The 13705-nt window shown below is 38.8% G+C and overlaps 1 protein-coding gene across 7 annotated transcripts in view; it reads left to right on the plus strand.

Annotated features, from left to right (window-relative positions):
- The window catches only part of pde8b (phosphodiesterase 8B), a 291793-nt gene extending 278351 nt beyond the window's left edge, over positions 1–13442 (plus strand). For 4 of the 7 annotated variants that reach the window (XM_048527658.1, XM_048527659.1, XM_048527656.2 and 1 more), the window contains exons 18-23: positions 367–565; positions 4070–4287; positions 5105–5243; positions 9227–9394; positions 10229–10358; positions 11319–13442. In XM_048527658.1, coding sequence (XP_048383615.1) covers positions 367–565; positions 4070–4287; positions 5105–5243; positions 9227–9394; positions 10229–10358; positions 11319–11428 — 964 coding nt within the window. In that variant the 3' untranslated portion in view covers positions 11429–13442. The remainder of the gene's footprint in view (positions 1–366; positions 566–4069; positions 4288–5104; positions 5244–9226; positions 9395–10228; positions 10359–11318) is intronic. The other 3 variants (XM_048527660.2, XM_048527662.2, XM_059644814.1) reach the window with 1 other exon arrangement.
- Positions 13443–13705: the final 263 nt, after the last annotated feature.

The raw sequence follows: 13705 nt of genomic DNA on the forward strand, positions 1-13705 counted from the left end.
TTGGTCAATGCAGGTTGCAGCTGATGTCCCAGGATCACATGCCCTGACCAACATTTTCCACTAGAAGAGAAGCCAGGAGCCAAGAAAATGGAGTGGCGGAAGAACAGACCCTATGGAGGCAGATGAGAACAATGGGAGAGATGTAAGGCCAAGAAGAAAGGTTAGGCTGTGTGCAGGGGCAAGAGGTGAAATTGGAAACACTAGTGGGAAAGGTTATGCCACATTGTAGACCACAGAAAAGAGATCTGCAACAAACAATGTTTAAGTGAAACTGGTGACTGCTTTATTACATTGACACAATGTTGTGGGAACTTGCTGTAGTTGCTGATCTGCTTTACAAACATAATCTTTACTTTATCGTTTTAGGCCATTGCTTTATCTTGGTTTAAAAATCCTAACACAGTTTGGAGTATGTGAATTTTTGAACTGTACAGAAAAGACTCTAAGATCATGGCTACAGCTCATAGAGACCAATTATCATGCATCAAATTCATACCACAATTCAACACATGCTGCTGATGTATTACACGCTACAGCATATTTCCTGCGAAAGGACCGAGTCAAGGTAAATCCTTCTACTAACTGCTCCTAATACATTGAACCCATACTGTAGCAATTGGTTATGATGGACGATAGTGGAGATATGGAAAATCAACTAAAATTATTAAAATTAGCCAAAAATTAACCAAATTAACTAAGTTTCTGAAATATTCTGTCACAATGTTTAAATGTCTCTGTTTCTGCATTTTATATTTTTTGAATAGCATAATTTAACACATCAATTACTGAATATTTTGATTTTGTCAGTACTAACTCACCAAAGTGGCAGCTTGTGCTCCAATAAGATGTCTGGATATTTATTCTGGGGGAAGCTGGGTATGATTGGTCGAGACAAAACATTTTTTGTCTACAGTGCAAAAGTCACTGCCACACCACTTCGGTGAGCTGCACAAAGAAAGCATGGGAGGAGTCTTGGGAGCCAGGAGTGCCTTATAATGCAAAGACAAAGCTGAGGTCATAGGCCTTAGTACAGTTTGTTTTTTTTATTACATTGGAGACCAGAATTATTTCTTTGATGCAAAGTCTGTTTTGGTTGTTAGAGGCTTTGTTCTTCTGATATGCGAGAATTAATTTTCTATTAAAGAATGGTGAGCTAAAAATTTCTTCCTTCCCAGTTTTATTAACATGTTGCTGGTTGTGATCTTTCTGTGCCCAAGCCCCTTGAGGCAGGTAGCTTGGATTTCATGCTATCTCCTGATTTGTCTTATGGTAACGTTCAGCTGGGCATTACCTAAAATCGCTGGCTGTCAGAACGTATAAGCATCTGCAAAGCCGGCACATGTGCCAACTAGTTTGACAGCTTAAAGGTAACCTGCACACTTAAACAGGAGCTGCACTCAGTAGAAGCCTTTTTTAACACCAGTACTGAAATTGGCTACAATGAGGAGTTGACTAACTAGAGCACCAGGAAAATGAGAGCGCTCATGGCTTCACTGCTGTTCTGCCGCAGGCCTTAGTGATGGAGATGTACAGGATGAGAGAGGCCATATTTCCATAGAGGGTGCTAGGAGGCCCTCTTAAAAATTTCCAAAAGGAAGAAGTGAGGGAGAAAGAGAGGTCAACACTGGAGGCTCGTCTCCAGGACATGGCAGCTAGACGTTCACTGACCTTATCCTGCTGGCCAAGGTCAATGAAAATATCTCCAAAGGCTATCCCACACTCATCAAACGCCAATTCTTACATTGCTCATTGCACCATTTTCCCTTCATTCATCAGTCAGCAGTCTGGTCAGGCCTAACATTCAGTCATTTCCCCTCACCCTCTCACACTTTTCCAATAATGTAAACCTCAAACTTGCCTCTCAAACCCTCCACAAATCATTCAGATGCAAACAGGCACAACACCTAAACTGAGTGAAATGCAGTCGTTCACATTTGTCCCATTTTGCAGGACAAGGTCATGCTCAATCATAGGGAGCACAACAGAGCAGAACCAGCATCTCTGAAGCGCTGTATAAAAAATTGCACTCCAGGTAATGGGCTGGTTGTGAAAGACCAAAGCCAACTGGCTTTCTGAAGAGCTACCATCAGGCTAGTGTCAGGAGGTGGGGGAGAGAGCTATTCCACAGCACCATCACTTGATCTGACACTAGCCACTACTATTAAGATACTTGCACTGCAGCAGCTTGAGAAGGTACTGTAGGGTTGTGATCTGTAAGTCATCAGGCATGAGTGGGCTGCAGCTGGGTAAGAGTGAAACATAGTGTAGCAGTTCACTGGGAGGTACCTTTAAATACACTGATGAGGACTTCAGTGGGATGACAAACTGCAAAATGCTGATAAGGATACACACTGAATTGGCACACCTGCAGAAAGCCTGTGGTCACCTTCAAGGAACATGGAAGAACCTGGTTTCAATGTGAAATAGAGCTTTGCACAAGAGTTCGGAGACCACCCTTCCCACTGTGTAAGTGGTGACTGCAGTATTCAGTTCTTCAATTGGCATTGAGATAGATAATATATTTCAGTTTAACAGCGCCAGCACTCTTTGTTTCTTCACCATGAGATCCACCCACTTTCATAAAATCATGAGGGCATGGATAGGGTAAGTAGACAAAGTGTTTTTCCCAGGTTGGAGGAGTCCAGAACTAGAAGGCATAGGTTTAAGGTGAGAGGGGAAAGATATAAAAGGGACCTAAGGGGCAACTTCTTCATGCAGAGCGTGGTGTGTTTATGGAATGAGCTGCCAGAGGAAATGGTGGAAGCTGGTACAATTGCATTTAAAGGGCATCTGAGTGGATATATGAATAGGAAGGGTTCAGAGATACTTGGGCCAAATGCTGGCAAATGGGACTAGATTTATTCAGGATATCTGATCGGTATGGACTAGTTAGACTGAAGGGTCTGTATGCATGCTCCATATATCTACGACTCTATGACTTCAATTCCACAAATTAGGAATCGACTCTTTAACTTTGGAAAGACACAACCTTGACCATCAAAATCAAATTGGTTGTGTTAGATTGGATGAGGTTAAACGGAAATGCACACGCAGTCTGAGGGTTACATCTTGCCCAACTAGCTCATGTACAAGGGCTATGGGTAAAGAGACCCTCAGCAAGCAAATTAACACATGCCGCCTCATGGTCACATTCCTTAGAAAAGTGCCCAATTTCTGGGGGTACAGCTTGAGTGAAAAATGTGCAGCTTATGCTTAAAGTGGAATCACATCATAAAGGTGTACAGCTTATTGAAACAGGGAAAGTCATAAGTCAGATGTCTACCTGAGAGCAAAGTATGACATGATAGTAAGAGTGGGCATTCCAGCATTACTTATAGTAACATTGACAAAGAAGTTATAGAGTCTCAAATTCTGCCTTTTTTTTTGCAACGTGGACATCTGTGATGGGGCAATCTTCAGGTTCACAGTGACCCTATTATTGCAGTTTTGGAAACTATCACAGTTCAAATGCCTTACCAAAACATTGCCCTAGATGAGTTCACATTCATGAAGAAAAAGGCAGAAACTTTATGGGAGTAAATCTGTTTGCTGAACTTGGCTTCATACTTGAAGAGTCTGCCCAAGCACACATTAATGTTATCAATGACATGGAATATACGCATCTGTATCCTTCCTTCCTTGTGTGACTGGTCCTTCCATCTGAAACAGAAGTTACATCAAATAAGACTACTCCAGGTCCAGTGAGTAAATCAAAGCAAATTAGGTCCTTATCCTTAGAAACCTTGGAAATCCTTAGAAACAAATCTCTGCATACGCAGAATTTGATAGTGCATATCTCCAGATCTTAGTGAGAAAGAAAAATTTCTTTTGATGAAAGATGAATACCCTTAGCATTTTTCACAAGTGATTCTGCTGTAATTCACAATGCCATGAGAAGATCCTTAAATGCCCAAACCCATGTTATAATTATTTAGGTGATTTGGTTACTATCTTTAGATGTCTTTTACCTTGCACATAAGTAGCTTTTTTTGCATAAAACCAATTAACAATGTGTTCATTTAACCTGAAATCAGTATATGCAGCTGCTGATTTACTCCTGTATTTTCAGGGAAGTTTAGATAAGCTGGATGAGGTTGCAGCACTCATTGCAGCCACAGTACATGATGTGGACCATCCAGGGCGCACCAACTCCTTCCTGTGTAATGCAGGAAGTGAGTTGGCTGTACTATATAACGATACAGCAGTTCTGGAAAGTCATCATGCAGCCCTGGCTTTCCAACTTACAGCTGGAGATGACAAGTGCAACATCTTCAAGAACATTGAAAGGTTAGATTTGCTGATCAATGGATTATTAAGTTCACTGAATATTCCTAGTTCCGTATGTATATTTAGTTTGTTAAATCGTATTGTCTGTAAACTCTATTGGTAAAAAGTAGGAAACTGAGGTATTTTCTTGCCTTTCACTCTTCTGAGGAATGACAAAGTTAAAGAATATTAATAAAGTATATAATATATTTATATACATTACCTTTAATGCGGTAAAATATCTTATGGCATTTAGCAGGAATGCAATTGTTCAAAAATTGTCACCAAGCCAAAGAAGATGATTTTAGGACAACTAACAGAAGGTTTCCTTTAGTTCTGAGAAAGAGTCACCAGACCCAAAATGTTAACTCTGATTTTTTTCTTCACAGACACTGCCAGACCTGCTGATCTTTTCCAGCAAGTTCTGTTTTTGTTCCTGATTTACAGCATTCACAGTTCTTTCAGTTTTAATTAAAAGTTTCCTTAAATAGATTATAAAGAGTATATTAAAAGAAGAGGAAGAGAGTATTCCAGAACTTAGGATCTAAAGGCAAAATAGCATGAACAATATAGGAGTTGATGAAAATAATTGGGCAGCTAAAGATGAGCTGGTACATGAAGTCATTCCTACATTCATGACGGCTGAAGCATCACAATTAAACACTCAAAGGGACTTAGATAATAAAATGTAATCATTATACTAACTGTTACTAGATGGTTAAAAAAATTAGAATTTTTTAAAAATTAAATTGCAACAAAACTTTGCCACAAGATTAAACTACTACTGAACAAACAACAAAATGTCAGGAAATAATTATGTGGCCAATTTGTTTTCCAGAAATCAATTTCGGACATTGCGACAAGCAATCATTGATATGGTTTTGGCTACTGAGATGACAAAGCATTTTGAACATGTGAACAAATTTGTGAACAGCATCAACAAACCTATGACTTCTATCGAGGAGACAAGCTCAAATGTAAGGTCTAAGCCTCAGCATCCTCATGTATCAGTGACATGCAATCCACTGGCAATCAAGATGTCCAAAGACTAAATCCACTCTATAAAATTAATCTATATTATTATAGCACAAATTTTACCCTTAATTGATTTCAAGGCAGTAATTTCATCTCAAGACTCATTGGCAATTTGATTCTAAACTTACAAGCTTCCTGCACATAGTTAATGACATTAGCTGAGCCTTTTGATTGGTTTATATGTGCCCAGGTTCACATCATTCTGTGCACCTCGTTTCTGTTATCAGCATCTGAGATGTGTACTGAGAAAACATGTTTCAGTTTGGGAGATAATGGGAATTGCAGATGCTGGAGATTCCAAGATAATAAAATGTGAGGCTGGATGAACACAGCAGGCCAAGCAGCATCTCAGGAGCACAAAAGCTGACGTTTCGGGCGTAGACCCTTCATCGGAGAGGGGGATGGGGGGAGGTCCCTCCCCCCATCCCCCTCTCCGATGAAGGGTCTAGGCCCGAAACGTCAGCTTTTGTGCTCCTGAGATGCTGCTTGGCCTGCTGTGTTCATCCAGCCTCACATTTTATTATTTCAGTTTGGGAGTTGGGCGACAAGGATAAGGCAACAAGCTTTTGTGCAACCCTGGTATCTGTTGCAAAGGTAGAGGCTGATTTATCTGTTGTTCTGTAAAGCTATTGGGCAAGAAGATCCAGGGCTTTGGACCCAGAAGCAATGATAAATATTCAATTCAGAATGTTCTGTTACTTTGGCAGAGAAACGTAGGCGATGATGTACTGATGCAAATGCTTCTCTTATTCTTCTAGATGATAAAATGTATGGTTTTGGGATTTGCTTCAATCCATCCTGTATTTTTGCTGAGAGAGTGGCATAATGGTATTGTCAGTAGACTATTAATCCAGAGGCTCAGTTAAGTGCTGCAGGCATTCGAGTTTGCCTCCCACCAAGGCAGCCAGTGGCATTTAAATTCATTCAGTATACCTGGAATCAAAAGCTAGTCTCTGTAATGGACACCGTAAAACTGTTACCAACTGTTGTAAAATCACATCCAATAAACCTGCCATCCTTTATTGGTCAGGCTTACAATTGGCTCCAAAACAACAGTAATGTAGTTGACTCTTCACTAGCTTCTGAAAGAGCCTAGCAAACCATTCAATTCAAAATCAGTAAAGGATGGACATAGATAATAGCCTTGTCAGCAACAGCCACAAACCATGAAAGGATCAATAAAATTCTAACCTTCAGTCATCATTCCTAATAATGTTTACTACCTAATATTATTCATTATAATAACTTAATTGTGTTTTACTAGTATTTTCTGAACAAATTGCTTTACTCTGCCTTTCATTTTATGATGAGAAATGCAATGTGTTCTTGATATAAATGCCAAAATTTAATAATCCCAGTAGATTTTTTATAATTTTTGATTATTTATTATTGTAAAATTCATTTAGCACACATTTGTGATGGGATCTAAAGCATATCATAGACATATTTGCTTAATGCTGCCACAATTACCTGTTAATGGGAGGAAACGCTGTAGCTGGCCCTAAGTATCTAAAGTACCATGCGTTCTGTTCTTCCACCTTCCAGACCATGTAACAATAAAAGTAGTGTTACAAATATTTCACATCCACCTGATCATGCAGTTAAATGGCCCTGTTAAAAGAATCATCCAAAAGATATTACCACAGACAATGCTCCCTTCATATAGAGCTGGAACATCAGCCTGGATTTTTGCGCTCATGGCCTGGAGTGGGGTTAGAACCCAAAAGTAGCTGACACAGAGAAAGAAGTGCTGGTAGCCTAGTGACAGCTGACACTTTGGAATGCAGGACTGTTCACAACTGAGAAAGATTATCGTGATCTGTTGAATCGGAACTGATGATATCAGGCTGAATACAGCACTTCTCAAACCATTACTAGGGCTGTTTTCCAAATACTTATCTTTTAATCTCTTGAAATTTTAAAATATCCCCAGCCTCCCTTGGTGACTGTTTCATGTATTCTCCATCCTTTGTGTAAAGCAATGTAAGTTTTAAGTTAGACAGTCGTGGTGCCTGACTATCCCTGCTTTAAGAGTCCTTTTCCAAGTTTGATTTAGAAGCCACTTCTGAAATCCTTTAAATATAGGCCATTTCTGACTGTAGTGCTGGACAATCAAACTGGCTCTGCTCACCGAGAAATGCCCAAACCTTAGTGATTTGATAATTAGCCAGCTACATCTTCACATTCCCAACTCACAAGCTCAGCAGGCTCCCTACTGCAGATTAGGACTGATTTAGAAGTTTCAGTTCCACGTACTCCTCACTTGATGGCCCATGTGTTTGTGCAAGTATTCCTATGGGTTTTGCCCACAACAGTGTACATTTCCTTAAGCGCACTTGGTTACCACATGACCTTGTATTTTTACCCAGGTTTAGTCGTCCAGCACAGAAGTTCTTTAGCAGAAAAGAAGGATTTTGACAAGCTTTTTTAAATAAGTTATAAGTGGAGAGGTTTATAAATGGAATTATAGACCAGTCCATGATTGACTTAAAGGGGGCGGGGTGTATACTTAATAACAGGAACAAAAATAGTTTGGTTACAGATTACAAAGACACAGAAAATTGCAGAACTAAACTGAAGTGAACTGAAGTTTAAAGACATACATGAAGGCTTTGAGTGCAATGAGAAATAGGTCATTATGAGCTGGCATAGAAAGGAGTGGTGGCTCAGTTTAACTTAATGTTGGGCAGGATAAGTAGAGCCAATTTTGAATAAAAGCATCAAAATTGGCTTTAATTTAGCCCTAAATTTAAAATCTGATATAATAACTGGCAAGGGGAATGGAAATGTCACATGATGTTGTCTTCTACCAATTTTGCAGCAAAAGTACAATGTCAATGCAGCACAGAACAAATTTCACATTGGATCTGATCCATTTCCACAAGCGCTCGCGGTGCTCAGTGTTAACTCTGGTATCACAGTCAAGAAAATTCTCAATTACCTCACATTCTTCTTGACTGTAGATGTCACTAGGAAGCTTGGGAAAGCACTTCTACACACAAACAGTGGTAGATGTTTTGAATTATCTTCCACAGATGTTGGTAAATATGAGATCAGTTGTTAATTTTAAATCTGAGATAGATAAATTTCTGTTAAATAGAAGTATGAAGGGATAAAGAGCCCATATGGAGTATGGAATTAGGCCACAGATCAGCCACAATCTGATTGAATGGTAAAACAAGTTTGAAGGGCTGAATGGCCCACACCAGTTCCTATGTTCCTAAATACAATTTCATTTTCAGAGAGGTTTAATTTGTGTGGTAAATAATTTTCCATACAATGGCCCTGCATTCTCATGCATTTTGGCCTGTTCTTTTGGTGTAACTTTAACAAGAGTTGAGGAGAATTTCCTGAGAATCAGTGTCGGTAGTCTAAAAGGGCTGGAGTGCTATTTCTTTGGATGGATTGCCAAATGTGACTCAGTATGGGGTGGAACGGTGGCTCAGTGGTTAGAACTGCAGCCTCACAGCGCCAGGGACCTGTGTTCGTTTCCAGCCTCGGGTAACTGTCTGTGCGGAGTTTGCACATTCTCCTGTGTCTGCGTGAGTTTCTTCCGGATACTCCAGTTTCCTCCCACAGTCCAAAGATGTGCAGGCTAGGTAGATCAGCTATGCTAAATTTGCCCGTAGTGTTCAAGGGTGTGTAGGTTATAGGGGATAGGTCTGGGTGGGATGCTCCAAGGGGCTGTGTGGACTTGTTGGGCCGAAGGGCCTGTTTCCACACTGTAGGGAATCTAATCTAATCTAAAATGTGGCTGGAGAGTGTGCCATCCCCAGAAGGTCAAAAACATTATATTTTCAGAGCAATATTTTTTTAAAAAGGAATATTTGATGATTTGCAATCAATCTTGTAAGCTAAATTGCATCAATAATTGTAAATGTTTGGTAATTATGTATAAATTCATTGATTACTGCTTATACCGCAGAGCGAGTGCAGTGATGGTGAACGTTCTTCCAGCATAAAGAACTCAATTGAGGACAGACTGCTCATCAAACGCATGTTGATTAAATGTGCTGATGTCGCTAACCCTTGCCGCTCTGTAAAATTATGTGTAGAATGGGCAGGGAGAATTTCAGAAGAATATTTTGCTCAGGTAACATTGCAATATTTACCATTATTTAAGGTTGTAAGGGATCACACTGAACCTAGCTGAATGCAAACTGAGGGAGAGGAATAGATCTCTTATTTTTTCCTTAGTATTTTAAGCTTTCCAATGGAATTCCAAGTTCTCCGTTTATTCTTGCTGGAAAAATGTTTTGTACACCTGCAATAATGGCCTGGATTTTACAGCCTCCCATCACATATGTTTTCAACATATGCTGAAAGGCCAACCTAACATTTTCCCATCCAACTGACAAGTTCCCCATAATATGGTAGGTGAGTGAGCATTGAAATCAAAAGCTGTTTTAAAAAAAAGCAACAGGCAGTTGAGCTTGTCAACAAACCAATTGGCCTAAATATTATCCTGCACACATCATTTACAACTGAATAGAGAGCTGCTGTGGTTCAGTTGTAGTGGCCGTATTTCTGGAGCAGAAGGTCTGGGTTTAAGTTGCATTTGCCCTAAATATGTGTTCTCACGTGTTTGAAAACATTTACAACTCGCAGGCAGGTGGGAGTGATAGGGCTGTATTTAAAAACTACGAAAGAGACAGCAAAGAAAGAGGGCACATCACTGGCAGCCAGGAGTGGGGTGGGGTGGGGGGGAGTGACCTCCAATATGCGTTGGAGAGACCCCTCCCACCGAGAAGTTTGTACCCCAGAATGCCTAATTTCCCCTGTTTGAACATCTAGTGGTCATATTGGTCAGCACCCTGTGATATAGTTTCCTGCAAAAGAAAGGCTTCATACCGCGCACACTGACACATTATCCTTCATTCTCAGTAACACCTGCCATTGATATAACAATTGCTGTGTTTGTCAACAGACCGATGAGGAAAAACGCCAAGGCCTGCCAGTTGTGATGCCAGTCTTTGATCGAAATACCTGTAGTATTCCAAAATCTCAAATATCATTTATCGATTATTTTATAACTGACATGTTTGATGCTTGGGATGGTAAGAATATTATTTTGATTTATTTTACACTTTATATATTTTTTTAACATATCAACTATGCAGGACTATTATATTGTCACCTTCTTTATACTCTGGGCTGTGCACATACAATTAATGTTTCAACCTAGCTCAAGCAGAAAGCCCAAATTTCCTGGGGATTTCTGCCACCGTGACCTAGTTAAGGGTGGGCTGGAAAACCCCTTCTCATTTTGTAAATATCACTTTTCTTTTCCCCCACTTCCGATAAGTTCATAGCAACACAGCAGCAAAAGGTCATAGGAAATTCAGGACCTGTATCGTTTAGTAAACCTGTAGGGTTTATCTGAATGTGTTGTTCACCCATTATGCAATTACTATTTATCTGTATAACCTCTAAAACCATTCTTCAGCAATGCCTTGAGCTCACATGGAGAGTGAGTGGTGGTGGAGATTCTGTTCACTTTTGTCCACACTAAAACATTCAATTACAACCCTACAGGCAGGTGTCAAGCAAACCATAGGTGCATAGTCAGCAGCGTATTGAAAAGGAGAGAAATCAGTGCAAGCAACTTTAGTATTTTACTTCACAGTCTGCCATTGCATGCTGCCATTTGTAGAGATGTGAGAGCAGAATCGGTACCTATTCGCTTGCCAGACATTGGTGAATGGGAGTGAAGGGGATACTTACGGTGGCACCTATTGGATTTCTGATTCCTATGAACATAGTAGAAATTATATGTAAATGTATAAACTCTAAATTAAACACTTGAAGTCATAAAACAATGCAAATTACTGTACACACAGCACTTCAGAGTAATACATCATAACCATGCTAATTTTAAAAGGTCAACTTATCATTGGTTACTGTGTTATTTATTTTATCAGAAATGTTAATCATGGGCAATTATTTAGCATTTGCTGAATTAAATACTTTTCTATAATTTAATCATTTCCATCTAATTTCAACTGTCTTCCTTTCAGCATTTGCAAACCTTCCTAAATTAATACAACACTTGGCTGAGAACTACAAGTACTGGAAATCCCTAGATGAATGCAAATATAGAGGTTTGCGACCTCCACCTGACTATTAAGAGGTGTAAGGACAAAATGTTTGGTTTGAGAAACTCACTTTAATCCGTGACACAAGCAAAGCCATTGAAGAGATTCTACATTAGTTTGTGTGACTGTAAAATTATATTGTAATATAAATCTTACACAATGCAGGAAGACTTGATGTACAGAGAGCAGGAAAATACGTTGTATGCTATCATGGCGGTACCCCAATTACAAAGCATAGAATGCTTGAGTTTCAACACTGGATTCATCAAGTTCAAGTATATTTTTGTACCATTCTTGAGTAATATCACGGAGTAAGGAAAGTAACTGATACACCTCTACTGAGAGAAGGTGCAATTGAAACTACTGTTTCTGCAATTATTACCCCAAGACCATAAAGTCAGATGTAAGTAAGCCTTTCATTTCCTACAGAGTTCTTTTCTCAAAGTTCTACTTGCTTGGAAAATTCAGGCAATGTTCTAACCATTGATAGATTTTTTTTAGCAATTTACCATTGTTTTAAATAAATGAATCGGGGCATTAAGGCAGCTTTGATCAAAAAGTAGTTTACATATTTTATAAATGATATGGAAACTAATTTTTACTCCTTGTGAAATACACAAACAAATCAGCTTGACAAATTGGGATAGTCCATTCCTTAATTTATTGCCACCCTGTATATTTTGATTTTTTTTTCAAGTTTTACTTTGACGAGGACATAGTCAGTGCCAAATGTATGAAGTTAAGGTTAATTTACTTTAAGAAATGTACCAAATAAAATATTTTTGCATTCCATATTGATTTATGTGGAAATATGCATTACTATTTGTGAATTTAGCTTACATTATTATTCAGTTCAATATATGCAACAGCCCCGATGTAACTGCCCTAAATTAATACACTATTCTGAATAAGGTCTCAAGGCAGTTAAGAATAAATTGGGCAATTTTTCCTATCTTAGCTCAGTCATCCAGATGTATCCTAGTGTCCCTCCAATTGTTTCTTAAATGATTCCTGGGTTTTTGTCTCGATTATTCTGTCAAGGTATCTGTTCCACATGTTGATCACTTTTTGTGCAACAAAAGACTTCTGAATACCAATCCTAAATTTGCCTTTGCCAACTTGACCTTGTGGCTCTTTATCACATTCACACAATTAGTTTTAAAGTAATGCTACAGATTTTAATTTTCCATGTGATTAGCTATTTTGAATAACTAAAATCACTTCTTAGATATCTTTTTATCAAGTCTGAAAAACTCAAATTTCTGAAATCTTTCTTCAAAACTCTGGCCTCTGACATGAGGGATCAACCATATGGTTCTTCTCTGCATTTTCTCTAATAGTTCCTTGTTTCTTTGTAACTAGAACAAAACACAGCACCCAAGATGCACCCTGACCAGATTGATCATGACTCCTTTGGATTTGTATTTGTTGTTTTGGCTATATAGTTTTGCATTGCCTCGCATTGTTGATTAGTTGGGCGTCTAGATTGCTAAATGTGCTTAATTTAAGCTCTTTCAATTCTATTCACAAAACACATCAGAAACTTTTCCTTTCTTTCACACAGAAAGTAGATGGATATGCAATATGTACACAGAAATAATGTTCTGATTGCAAATGGTCAGAGTCAGTTTTATTCCGTGTAAATTAATGTAGCAACAGTATGTAAGACTAAGCAAAATACCCATGTCGAATGGGGGATGAACATTGTGAATCTGTTACAGTTGAACTTAGTGGGGTGACCGGACAATAGGCTATAAAGTCACATCATCAGCAACCAAATGAGACTGACTTAATATGAGAAATGTAAACACATGAAGGACCAAAACCAAAATTACAGGTAAAGATAATATCAACCTCTAATGTGAAGCATACATGTACTAATGTGTATGTATATAAATAGAAAAATTGTAACAAAATATACAATTGTTTATAGACAATGTCGTAGTAATTCTGTTCAATACTGGGACAATATGTGCAACAATAAATATAATTAAACACAATATTGTTTTATCAGTGCACCTTAGTGTGAACTCTGTGCCAAAATTATCTTGCCTTTCCCCATACACAGCGTTGCAAAGCACTACTTGTGAGTTTGGTTGGACCCATCATTCTCCATACTGAAAATTGAGAAAACTGTGGATGTTGTAAATCAGAAGCAAAAACAGAAATTGCTAGAAAAGCAGAGCAAGTCTGGCAGCATCTGTGGAGGGAAATCGTAGTTAACGTTGTGGATCAAGTTTCGGGTCATTTGATCCAAAATGTTAACTCTGATTTCTCTCCACAGATGATGCCAGACCTGCTGAGCTTTT

The sequence above is a fragment of the Stegostoma tigrinum genome, chromosome 3 (assembly GCF_030684315.1).
Source record: "Stegostoma tigrinum isolate sSteTig4 chromosome 3, sSteTig4.hap1, whole genome shotgun sequence".
Taxonomy (NCBI): Eukaryota; Metazoa; Chordata; class Chondrichthyes; order Orectolobiformes; family Stegostomatidae; genus Stegostoma; species Stegostoma tigrinum.